The sequence below is a fragment of the Macrotis lagotis genome, chromosome X (genome assembly GCF_037893015.1).
Source record: "Macrotis lagotis isolate mMagLag1 chromosome X, bilby.v1.9.chrom.fasta, whole genome shotgun sequence".
Lineage (NCBI taxonomy): Eukaryota > Metazoa > Chordata > Mammalia > Peramelemorphia > Peramelidae > Macrotis > Macrotis lagotis.
The window spans coordinates 652901026-652912917 of record NC_133666.1 but is presented as its reverse complement, the minus strand read 5'-3'; the positions used below and the strand labels follow the sequence as shown (position 1 = coordinate 652912917).

The window sequence follows — 11892 nt, the reverse complement described above, 5'->3', positions numbered from 1 at the left end:
CCAACTTCCTCCTAGACAAACACTTTCATCTTGCTAAGTTCTCTTTCACTGATAGTAAGCCTGTACTCCTCTCTGATGCTCACACAAATCACTATGGAAATGACCTAGGCTGTGAGTCTTATCATTCTGTTTGACACAATTCTGTTTTGTATAGTCTCAGTCCCTTCTCAGTTGCACCAGCCACCTCCTACAATCCCTTTCCTCTGGTCTTCTTTCATAGGCTGGGTGATGCCACCCACTTACCACTTACACAACATACTACAGCACACCCACAGCACACAATAGATAAATCTCGACTTTCCCCCTCCAACCTCCAAAGGAAAAGAGTCTATATGTTCAATCATGAAGGGAAAGGAAAGCTTCTATAGGGAAACAAAGAAAGACAGAATGAAAATATTCCCAAGGATTGAAAATAATGTGCAAAATCCGCATGACCCAAGAAGAGCACAGCAAATATCAATGAGACAAAGAACTCTATGAAGAGGAAAACCAAGCCCAAACGAAGGATAATACCCTAGCAGAAGCAAAGTGTGACTCTTACTAACCTGGTGCACTAACTATGGTGGTGGACACAAGGGTATCAATGGCTGGTGAGCTGGTACTTTCCTCTGAAGTGAAGTCTGCAATGTGGGAGGTGGAACCAAGGTTCTGACCAATTCCTGTTAAAATGGGAAATGAGTTAATCTTCCAGTCAGTAAGCATATATTAACTATTGACATTAAACAAGGCAGAGAAACTTCTTCGATGATGCAGTATGAAAAAGCGTAAGGCTACAGATCATTGCGGTGTCTTGGATCACACCATCCCTTCCAAACAGTCTGAAGAGTCTCACTGACCATAGCCAAATTCTGTATCTTGCCAAAGCACAATGGGGACATGGAATTTGTGCCCAGATGACGGGAGAGATCATTTCATCCACAAAGGTTGCCCTCATCAATATTGCCCTTGCAATAGGGTAGGTAACAAGAGTGATGACCAGAAATCAGGTAGTAAACATAAATGGGGGACCCAAGGAACAACTCTTAGGGGAAGATTTGCCTATTTCATAAACAGACATTTCATTCCTACATTAACAGAGAACTAAATCAACCTCCTCACTGAGATTGGATCTCCACGGGGGAAGAAGGAAGTCATGCTCAGTTGGGAATATGACCAATATGAAAGGACCAAGGATGGAACCAAAACTGTACCCAATATGGAAGTCATGTCTTCTGGGAGGGTGGTCCGTGAGTGGGAAGGGGCAGATGTCCGTGGGGTCATCATGTCCATGGAAGATGTGAATGGCCCAGTTGTTCTATCTTCTGTGTTCTTCTCTAAGTCAGTGGAGGTGGGAAATATCGAGGACCCAGAGGAAGGGGCCATCCCCAGGGCAGAGGTGCTTGTCCAAGTTGGAGACTGGATAAACACAGAAGTGGGGTCTGGGCTAGGTCTAGACAAGGCAGGACTATCTTCTTCTGAGGAATGGACAGAGACAAGACTGGTGTCTCCAGGAAAAGTGCTTTCCAGATGGTTGGGAATGCTGGTGTCTGCTGCCAATGGTTGATTGCTCACAGAGGTAGGAAAAGGTGTCCATGGGTCAGCAAATGTAGTGATGGAAACCTGGGTCTCTGTTTGGGGAGAGCTGAAGGGGAGACCACTGTCTGATGCTGTGTTGATGCCTGTGCTCTGAGAGCTCATAGTCTCCTCTCTGGGCTCAGGAGATCCTGGGGACCCTGCTGTAGTAGCTGTGCCAATGAAGCCTGGCAGTCTGGTGCCCAGAGAGGCAGCTGAACTAGAAGTTATTTCCTGACTGGTCTTCTCTGAGAAGGGAGATATAGCACTATCTGGCCCAGATACTGAAACATCCGATATTAGGCTGGTGGGACTCAAAGAAGAGATCCCAGGAGAAGATGCTCCATTGTTCTCTGATGTGAACATGGTAGAAGTGAAAGAAGGGCTGAACCTTGTGGCCAGAACAAGAGGAGAAGCTGACCTGGATTCTCCAACTGTGCCAGATGCTAATGGAGATTTGGTATCAGTCATTGTTGGCAAGTCAGTCACTGAGGGAATTGATGGACCAGTAGCAAAACTGAGACCTGAGGGAGCTTCTGTGCTCATAAGGGTTACCTGCCGAGGAATATGGGTGGGTCCCCTAGTTTCTGTGTCCATTGAGGAGGTCTCTCCCAGACTGGTCCTGGGTTCCTGACTCAATCTCCCTTCAGTGTCCTCTTCAGTCACAGTAGCTGGAATAGCTCCGGTTGAACCTTCTACTACTGGAGTAAACAAGGACAGAACTGAGTTGGTCACTGAACCTGTAGACAATACCTCATCAGCTCCACTCCCCTTCCCGGCTGAGTTAACAATCATAGGTGGTGAAACTGTTGTTCCAGTACTGCTGTCTGAAGATGGTGATCCTACAGACAAGGATGTGGTCATAGAAGAGGCAAGGCTAGGCTCTCCTCCTGAAGTTGGGCTCTCAGTATGTGGGGGGGAGGTAGGAGAGATAAGGGGAGGATCTCTGATCCGACTAGTGGGAGTCAGATTTGGACTCTCAGTCCCTGAGATGGCTGATGTCATGCCATTAGTCATGGGGCTCCTCCCTGAGGAGACTTCAGGAATGGCTGCTGTAGGAGTCCAGAGCCAATTAAAGATTGGACTTAGCATTCTCACAGAAGTTTCAGATGGGGAAGAAAGCCAAGCAACAGTGGAAGCTTCATCCATTCCAGTCACAGAGACACTATCAGTAGAGGTTTCAGTTATGACTGTTGACTCCAGATGAGAGGAAGTCTCTGCACCGAGACTAGTCCCCGGATCGCTCGAGCTATGGCCTAATGTGGTGTCCACAGAGGAGTCCATTCTGGAACCAGTGGTTGTACCTTTGGCTTGCCCCACTGTGGTCCCTGTAGACATCAAGGAGTTGTAGGAATCCACGCTGTTCTCAGAAACTTGAGGGCTGCCTGGTGAACTTGACTCAGCCAGGAGGAAGGACGTGGAGGCCACACCTGGGCTGATCTGTGGGCCTGTAGTAGGAAGGAATCTTTCAGTAGAAGCCATGGAACTGGCTGCCTCCCCAGGATTTGGAGGCTCTATAGAGGAGAGGACGACGGGATCTGTCCTCCGTTCCCCTGTCCTTGCACCAGGAATCATGGTACCCAAGGAGGTAGAGGAGCCTAAAAGGGTGGTGGAATAGCCTGTGCTATGTCCCCCACTGGAACCAATGGTTGTCTTTTTCCAAGTCCAGGAAGGTTCAAGTGCCTCTGAGGAACTGGTTTGTAATCCAGGAATGATGGTAGTTCTTGAAGTCCCCGTGGTCATAGGAATGGTGGTGAACACAACCCCAAGCCCTGTGCTACTTCTCATGGATGGTCTGGTTGTGACTGTCCCTCCTCCTTGAGGGGATAAGGTCTTAATGAGACTAGGAAAAGACTGCCCAGCCGAGCTGGGGTCAGTCCCTGTCTGAGCCTCTGGCTTCTCCGCAATAGTAGAAGCCACTGCATCTACCGTGTTGGAAATGGGAGATATGTCTGTGATTTTGCGAGTGGAGTCTGGGTCAGAGGAAGATAGATCAAGCGTCTGGCTGCTCGTCTGCCCCAAAACAGAGATCCCAGTATGGAAGAAGTCCCCTGGAGGAGTCTTGGCATGCTTTGTAGTGTCAGTCCCCATTGTGGTGGCTGCACTAGGGCTAACCATGAGGGAAAAGGAGCGAATTGTCCCTTGTGTTCTGGCCTCTGAGGGAGCATCGGACCCTGAGATACCCTGGAGCTCAGTTGAAGTAGGAGCAAGTAGGAGGGAGTCAGTGGTCAGAGATATGCCAGCAGAAGACTCAAGGAATGTGGTGGCTCCAGCCAGAGAAGATGTGGTCATCATCGGTGACTCCGGATCTTGGCTCCCTGCAGTAGATTCCATTGGGAGGCTACTTGACTGAGCATAGGTTGAGCCAGGATCTGTCTCTAGGGGCACCGTTGCTGCTGGTATCCTCAAAGTGGAAGGTCCCATGGTGGAAGCAACCTCAGGCAGGCTGGTGGACACCGTGTCCTCTCTGCTTGTAGGCGATGGATCCCTCGTACCAGCTGTCATTAAGCTGCTGTCGGATAGTCCTGTGTCTAAAAGAGGGGATTGGTTGGCACATGAGGAAGTATCTAGAGGGATGTTTGGGAATCAGCCTCACAGTGACTCTCATCTTCTCTCTGGCAAGGTTCCCTTCTCCAGCTTCCACTATTCCCCCTCCCTCTCTCATTTACCATGGATCATCCTCCAGGAGAAGCACTTTCTCCTCTCAAAGCCTGCTGCCTGAGATCTCTTCTGATGCACACACACGCGCGCACACACACACACACACAAACACACACACATACACACAAACACACGAACATACAAAGAGAAATAAAGACACACCATGAAGAGGGTTAGACAGGGAGTCTATCATGAGGTTTTTCCTGACCCCTGTTTCAAATGCTTTCAGTCACTGCTCAGCTACATAGACCAACTCCTCCAATCCCCTTTCCTTGGCAACCTGACAGATACCTCAGTGTATCTTCCTATATAAGCAATAGATAAACCTCTTTTTTCCCTTCTTTGTCCAAAAGAAAAGAGCCCTTATTTTCAATGAAAAATTAGAGGAAGAGGGAAAGACTTCCAAAGAGAAAGTAAGGGAAACAGAATGAAAATGTTCCCAGTAATTGAAAATAATGTACAAAGTACCCAAGATACAGGAAAAGAACTGCAAATATGCAAGATGGACAATTTCACAAAGAAAGAGAATACAAGTAAAAGATCATCCCCCCCAGTGGATGGAGGAAAAAAATGACTCTTAATAACCTGAAGCATTCACAGTGGTGGGCACAAAGGGCTCACTGATTGGAGATCTGGTGCCATCCTGTAAATTGCGGCCAGCAAAGTGGGTGCTGGAGCCTAGGTTCTTGCCGATTCCTATAAAAATGGGAAATCAGTCAATCTGACAGACAACAACATGTAATAAGCACTGACTCTAGGCCAGGCAGAGAGATTCATCAGATCTAAAGCAGCAAGAAAAGATTATACTAATCATCTCCTCCTCTTTGGTCATGTCTTTCCTTCCATCCACTGGCTGAGGGGTTCCACTTTCCACAGCCCTATTCTGCATCCTACCTGAAGCATCTGGTCAAGAATGAAGAAATCCAATTTCAGCCCAGAGGTTGGGAAGGGCCATTAGGCACTAAGTACAAATTCTCCTTCCCGGGAAGTTCGCAAGAAGACTAGGAAACATAAAACTCGCAAGAAGAGAAAAGAAGAATCAAGCTGATGTGGACTTTTGTCCAATAGGGAAATGAAACTAGGGCTCCCTCATGGCCCCGAGAATGGTCAAAGTTAAGCAGTTTATTTCTTCCTATTTCCTACACTTAATTTTTCCAGTTTTAGTGCTAAATTCTACTTATTCCACCACAACCAAATATCCAGTGAAAAGGAGACAGGAGCTGAAGCTTTAGCAATTAACAAAGTGGACATGGGAGAAACTTGAACTACAAGAGAGAATGTACCTGTTTGGGAAGTGATGGCCACCATGGGTGAGGTGTCTCGGTAGGAGGAGGAAATTGTCCGTCCTGCCTTGGTACCTGGTAAAAATGTACTGCCCCTTCGAGTAACAGTCATAGAAGATGAGCCAGGTCCTCTGTGACCACTGTCTGAAGATGTTGGTGCCTGTGTCAAAGCTAGGGTCATTGGGACAGAAGGGCTCATCTCTCCTTCAGTACTTAGGTCAGGATGATGAGAAATAGGAGAGGTGGGGAGGCTGTCTGTGATCTTGTTCCTGTGACTTGTTTCCTTAGTCCCTGGGACAGCTGTCCTCGTGTCCTCATCCATGGGGCTACTCCCTGAGGAGACTTCAGGGGTGGCTGCTGTGGGATTCTGAAGCCAATTAAAGGTTGTACTTAGCATTTTCAAAGCAGTTTCAGATGGGGAAGAAAGCCAAGGGACAGTTGAAGCTTCATCCATTCCAGTCACACTACCAGAAGAGGTTTCAGCTATGAATGTTGATTTCAGATGAGAGGAAGTCTCTGCACCAAGACTCGTCTCCAGAACACCTGAACTATGACCTAAAGTAGTTTCCACAAGGGAATCAGTACGGAAAGCAGTCGATGCACCTTTGGCGTGATCAACTGTGGTCTCTGCAGAGATCAAGGAGCCATGGGAAGCCTTGCTGGTTTCTGAGTCTTGAGGGATGCCTATTGAACTTGACTCAGACTGGAGAAGGGATGTTGAAGTCACAACAGGACTGGACTTTTTGCTGGTAGTGAAGAGGAAGCCCTCAGTAGATGCCAGACCACCAACCCCATTTTCAGGATACAGGATCTCCTCTGTAGCTAGAGATGGAGATGGAGCATCACGTCTCGGTTCCCTAGTCATGCCAACAGCAGTGATTGTGCCCAAGGATGCAGAGGGGACTAGGAAAGGAGCAGAATAGGGGGTCATTCTTTCAGTCCAAGGCGTCTCCAGACTTCTCTTATTACTGGTAGGCTCTCCTGGAGTGATCTGGGTAAGTTCTGTGTGTTCAGAGATGCTGCTAGGTACAATGCTGATCCCTGTGCTTTCTCCCGTAGATGGAACCGCTGTACTTGGGCCTCTTTCTATAGGAGATAAAGTCTTAATCGTGGTAGGAAAAGGCAACCCAGCTGAACTGGGTTTAATCCCTGGCTGAGACTCTGGCTTCCCTAGGATGGTGGAAGCTACTGTCTGTGTTCTGATTGAACTGGGGAAGATGCTTGTGACTTCACTAGTGGAGACTGGGGCTGAGGAAAACAGGGCAAGTGTCTGGCTGCTTGATTGCCCTGAAGCAGAGATTCCACTATGAAAGTTGTCTCCTAGAGGAGTTTCTGCATGCTTTGTGGAGTGAGGATGTCTCCCTGTGGTGGCAGTTGTACTAGGACTAGTTGTGGGGGGAAAGGAGGAAAGTGTCCCTTGTGTGATGGCATTTAAGGGAGAACTGGAGCTTCGAATTCCCTGGAAATCAACTGAAGTAGGAGCAAGGGGGAGGGAAGTGGGGTCTCCTGCCAGAGAAGACATGGCCATCATGGATATCGCAAGACCTTGACTACTTGGAGCAGAGCCCACAGGGAGACTGGAGGACTGAACAGACACCGAACCAGACGTTGTCTCTAGGGTCATGGTCACTGCTGCTGTCCTGAAAGTGGAAAGTCCCATGGTAGATGTACCGTCAGGCAGGCTGGTGTGCTCCGTGTCCTCTGTGTTGGCAAGGGATGGATCCTTGTTCCCTGCCATCACTGGGCTGCTGCTGGACAGTCCTGTGCCTAAAAGAGGGCATTGGTTGACACAAGTGGAAGATCTAATGAGGTGCTTGGGAATCACCCATACAATGAGCCTCATCTCCACTCTGCAACATGCTTTCCTCTTGAGACCACACTCCCCTATACAAGTTCCACTCTTCATTCTCTCCGCCATGCTTACCATTTTCATCTCCTCCTAGACAAGCACTTTCATCATGCTAAGCTCTCTGCCATTTACTGTAAGCCTGTATTCATCTCTGATGCTCACACAAATCACTATGGAAATGACTTAGACTGGAAGTCTTATCACTGTTTGCCACAATCCTGAATTTTATGGTCCCAGTCCCTTCACAATTGAACCAACCAACTCCTATAATCCCTTTCCCCTGCTCTTACTCCAAAGGGTGATGCCAACCACTTCCCAATTAAACGCCATCTTATAGCATACCCCCAATAAGCAATTGATAAATCTCCATCCTCCAAAGGATCAGAGTTCATACATTCAATCATGAAGGCACAGAGAAGTGAAAGACTTCCCAGAGAGAAACAGAGAAAGAAGAATGAAAATACTCCCAGGAATGGAAAATAATGCCAAAATCCCCATGACCCAAGAAGAGCACACCAAATATCCATGAGACGAAGAATCCCAAGAAGAGGAAAACCAAGCCCAGATGAAAGATAATCCCCTAGCAGAAGCAAAGTGTGACTCTTACTAACCTGGTGCACTGACAGTGGTGGTGGACACAAGGGGATCATGGGCTGGAGAGCTGGTACCTTCCTTTAAAGTGATGTCTGCAGTGTGGGTGCTGGAACCTAGGCTCTGACCAATTCCTGTTAAAATGGGAAATCCAGTGAACAAGCATGTATTGAGTAGTGACTCTTAGCCAGGTAGAGAGATTTGTGAGATATGATGCAGTATGAAAAGATTTAAGGCCTTACAGAGACTACTACAGATCTTTGGGGTTTCTTGGGTCATGCCATCCCTTCCAAACAGTCTGTAGAGTCTCTCTCACCATAGCCAAATTCTGCATCCTACAGTAGCAGAATGAGGACAGGCAATTTCTGCCCAGACAATGGGCAGAGACATTTCATCCCCCAAGATCACAAGGTTCCCTTGCCAATAGGGTAGAAAACTAGAGTGAACAACAGATTCCAGGGCTTTGAGAAAACACAAATAGAAGGCCCAAGCAACAACTCTCAGGGGAAGATTTGCCTACTTCATAAACAGACATTTGATTCTTACATTAACGGAGAACTAAATCAACCTCCCCACTGAGATTGGATCTCCACGGGGGAAGAAGGAAGTCATGCTCAGTTGGGAATATGACCAATATGAAAGGACCAAGGATGGAACCAAAAACTGTACCCAATATGGAAGTGATGTCTTCTGGGAGGGTGGTCCGTGAGTGGGAAGGGGCAGATGTCCGTGGGGTCATCATGTCCATGGAAGATGTGAATGGCCCAGTTGTTCTATCTTCTGTGTTCTTCTCTAAGTCAGTGGAGGTGGGAAATATCGAGGACCCAGAGGAAGGGGCCATCCCCAGGGCAGAGGTGCTTGTCCAAGTTGGAGACTGGATAAACACAGAAGTGGGGTCTGGGCTAGGTCTAGACAAGGCAGGACTATCTTCTTCTGAGGAATGGACAGAGACAAGACTGGTGTCTCCAGGAAAAGTGCTTTCCAGATGGTTGGGAATGCTGGTGTCTGCTGCCAATGGTTGATTGCTCACAGAGGTAGGAAAAGGTGTCCATGGGTCAGCAACTGTAGTGATGGAAACCTGGGTCTCTGTTTGGGGAGAGCTGAAGGGGAGACCACTGTCTGATGCTGTGTTGATGCCTGTGCTCTGAGAGCTCATAGTCTCCTCTCTGGGCTCAGGAGATCCTGGGGACCCTGCTGTAGTAGCTGTGCCAATGAAGCCTGGCAGTCTGGTGCCCAGAGAGGCAGCTGAACTAGAAGCTATTTCCTGACTGGTCTTCTCTGAGAAGGGAGATATAGCACTAACTGGCTCAGATACTGAAACATCCGATATTAGGCTGGTGGGACTCAAAGAAGAGATCCCAGGAGAAGATGCTCCATTGTTCTCTGATGTGAACATGGTAGAAGTGAAAGAAGGGCTGAACCTTGTGGCCAGAACAAGAGGAGAAGCTGACCTGGATTCTCCAACTGTGCCAGATGCTAATGGAGATTTGGTATCAGTCATTGTTGGCAAGTCAGTCACTGAGGGAATTGATGGACCAGTAGCAAAACTGAGACCTGAGGGAGCTTCTGTGCTCATAAGGGTTACCTGCCGAGGAATATGGGTGGGTCCCCTAGTTTCTGTGTCCGTTGAGGAGGTCTCTCCCAGACTGGTCCTGGGTTCCTGACTCAATCTCCCTTCAGTGTCCTCTTCAGTCACAGTAGCTGGAATAGCTCCGGTTGAACCTTCTACTACTGGAGTAAACAAGGACAGAACTGAGTTGGTCACTGAACCTGTAGACAATACCTCACCAGCTCCACTCCCCTTCCCGGCTGAGCTAACAATCATAGGTGGTGAAACTGTTGTTCCAGTACTGCTGTCTGAAGATGGTGATCCTACAGACAAGGATGTGGTCATAGAAGAGGCAAGGCTAGGCTCTCCTCCTGAAGTTGGGCTCTCAGTATGTGGGGGGGAGGTAGGAGAGATAAGGGGAGGATCTCTGATCCGACTAGTGGGAGTCAGATTTGGACTCTCAGTCCCTGAGATGGCTGATGTCATGCCATTAGTCATGGGGCTCCTCCCTGAGGAGACTTCAGGAATGGCTGCTGTAGGAGTCCAGAGCCAATTAAAGATTGGACTTAGCATTCTCACAGAAGTTTCAGATGGGGAAGAAAGCCAAGCAACAGTGGAAGCTTCATCCATTCCAGTCACAGAGACACTATCAGTAGAGGTTTCAGTTATGACTGTTGACTCCAGATGAGAGGAAGTCTCTGCACCGAGACTAGTCCCCGGATCACTCGAGCTATGGCCTAATGTGGTGTCCACAGAGGAGTCCATTCTGGAACCAGTGGTTGTACCTTTGACTTGCCCCACTGTGGTCCCTGTAGACATCAAGGAGTTGTAGGAATCCACGCTGTTCTCAGAAACTTGAGGGCTGCCTGGTGAACTTGACTCAGCCAGGAGGAAGGACGTGGAGGCCACACCTGGGCTGATCTGTGGGCCTGTAGTAGGAAGGAATCTTTCAGTAGAAGCCATGGAACTGGCTGCCTCCCCAGGATTTGGAGGCTCTATAGAGGAGAGGACGACGGGATCTGTCCTCCATTCCCCTGTCCTTGCACCAGGAATCATGGTACCCAAGGAGGTAGAGGAGCCTAAAAGGGTGGTGGAATAGCCTGTGCTATGTCCCCCACTGGAACCAATGGTTGTCTTTTTCCAAGTCCAGGAAGGTTCAAGTGCCTCTGAGGAACTGGTTTGTAATCCAGGAATGATGGTAGTTCTTGAAGTCCCCGTGGTCATAGGAATGGTGGTGAACACAACCCCAAGCCCTGTGCTACTTCTCATGGATGGTCTGGTTGTGACTGTCCCTCCTCCTTGAGGGGATAAAGTCTTAATGAGACTAGGAAAAGACTGCCCAGCCGAGCTGGGGTCAGTCCCTGTCTGAGCCTCTGGCTTCTCCGCAATAGTAGAAGCCACTGCATCTACCGTGTTGGAAATGGGAGATATGTCTGTGATTTTGCGAGTGGAGTCTGGGTCAGAGGAAGATAGATCAAGCGTCTGGCTGCTCGTCTGCCCCAAAACAGAGATCCCAGTATGGAAGAAGTCCCCTGGAGGAGTCTTGGCATGCTTTGTAGTGTCAGTCCCCATTGTGGTGGCTGCACTAGGGCTAACCATGAGGGAAAAGGAGCGAATTGTCCCTTGTGTTCTGGCCTCTGAGGGAGCATCGGACCCTGAGATACCCTGGAGCTCAGTTGAAGTAGGAGCAAGTAGGAGGGAGTCAGTGGTCAGAGATATGCCAGCAGAAGACTCAAGGAATGTGGTGGCTCCAGCCAGAGAAGATGTGGTCATCATCGGTGACTCCAGATCTTGGCTCCCTGCAGTAGATTCCATTGGGAGGCTACTGGACTGAGCATAGGTTGAGCCAGGATCTGTCTCTAGGGGCACCGTTACTGCTGGTATCCTCAAAGTGGAAGGTCCCATGGTGGAAGCAACCTCAGGCAGGCTGGTGGACACCGTGTCCTCTCTGCTTGTAGGCGATGGATCCCTCGTACCAGCTGTCATTAAGCTGCTGTCGGATAGTCCTGTGTCTAAAAGAGGGGATTGGTTGGCACATGAGGAAGTATCTAGAGGGATGTTTGGGAATCAGCCTCACAGTGACTCTCATCTTCTCTCTGGCAAGGTTCCCTTCTCCAGCTTCCACTATTCCCCCTCCCTCTTTCATTTACCATGGATCATCCTCCAGGAGAAGCACTTTCTCCTCTCAAAGCCTGCTGCCTGAGATCTCTTCTGATGCACACACACACGCACGCACACACACACACACACACACACACACACAAACACACACAAACAGAAACAAAGACACAACATGAAGAGGGCTTATACAGGGTGTCTATCATGAGGTTTTTCCTGACCCCTGTTTCATATGCTTTCAGTCACTGCTCAGCTACATAGACCAACTCCTCCAATCACTTTTCTTTGGC

General features: G+C 48.7%; 1 protein-coding gene across 30 annotated transcripts in view; it reads right to left on the bottom strand.

Annotated features, from left to right (window-relative positions):
- Positions 1 to 11892, bottom strand: part of MUC16 (mucin 16, cell surface associated) — a 210977-nt gene that overhangs the window by 160691 nt on the left and 38394 nt on the right. For 19 of the 30 annotated variants that reach the window (XM_074204972.1, XM_074204966.1, XM_074204968.1 and 16 more), the window contains 6 exons: positions 8605 to 11496; positions 7956 to 8069; positions 5496 to 7262; positions 4798 to 4908; positions 1191 to 4082; positions 546 to 659 (listed from right to left, as the gene is read on the bottom strand). In XM_074204972.1, the coding sequence (XP_074061073.1) occupies positions 546 to 659; positions 1191 to 4082; positions 4798 to 4908; positions 5496 to 7262; positions 7956 to 8069; positions 8605 to 11496 (7890 nt within the window). The remainder of the gene's footprint in view (positions 1 to 545; positions 660 to 1190; positions 4083 to 4797; positions 4909 to 5495; positions 7263 to 7955; positions 8070 to 8604; positions 11497 to 11892) is intronic. The other 11 variants (XM_074204982.1, XM_074204985.1, XM_074204989.1 and 8 more) reach the window with 9 other exon arrangements.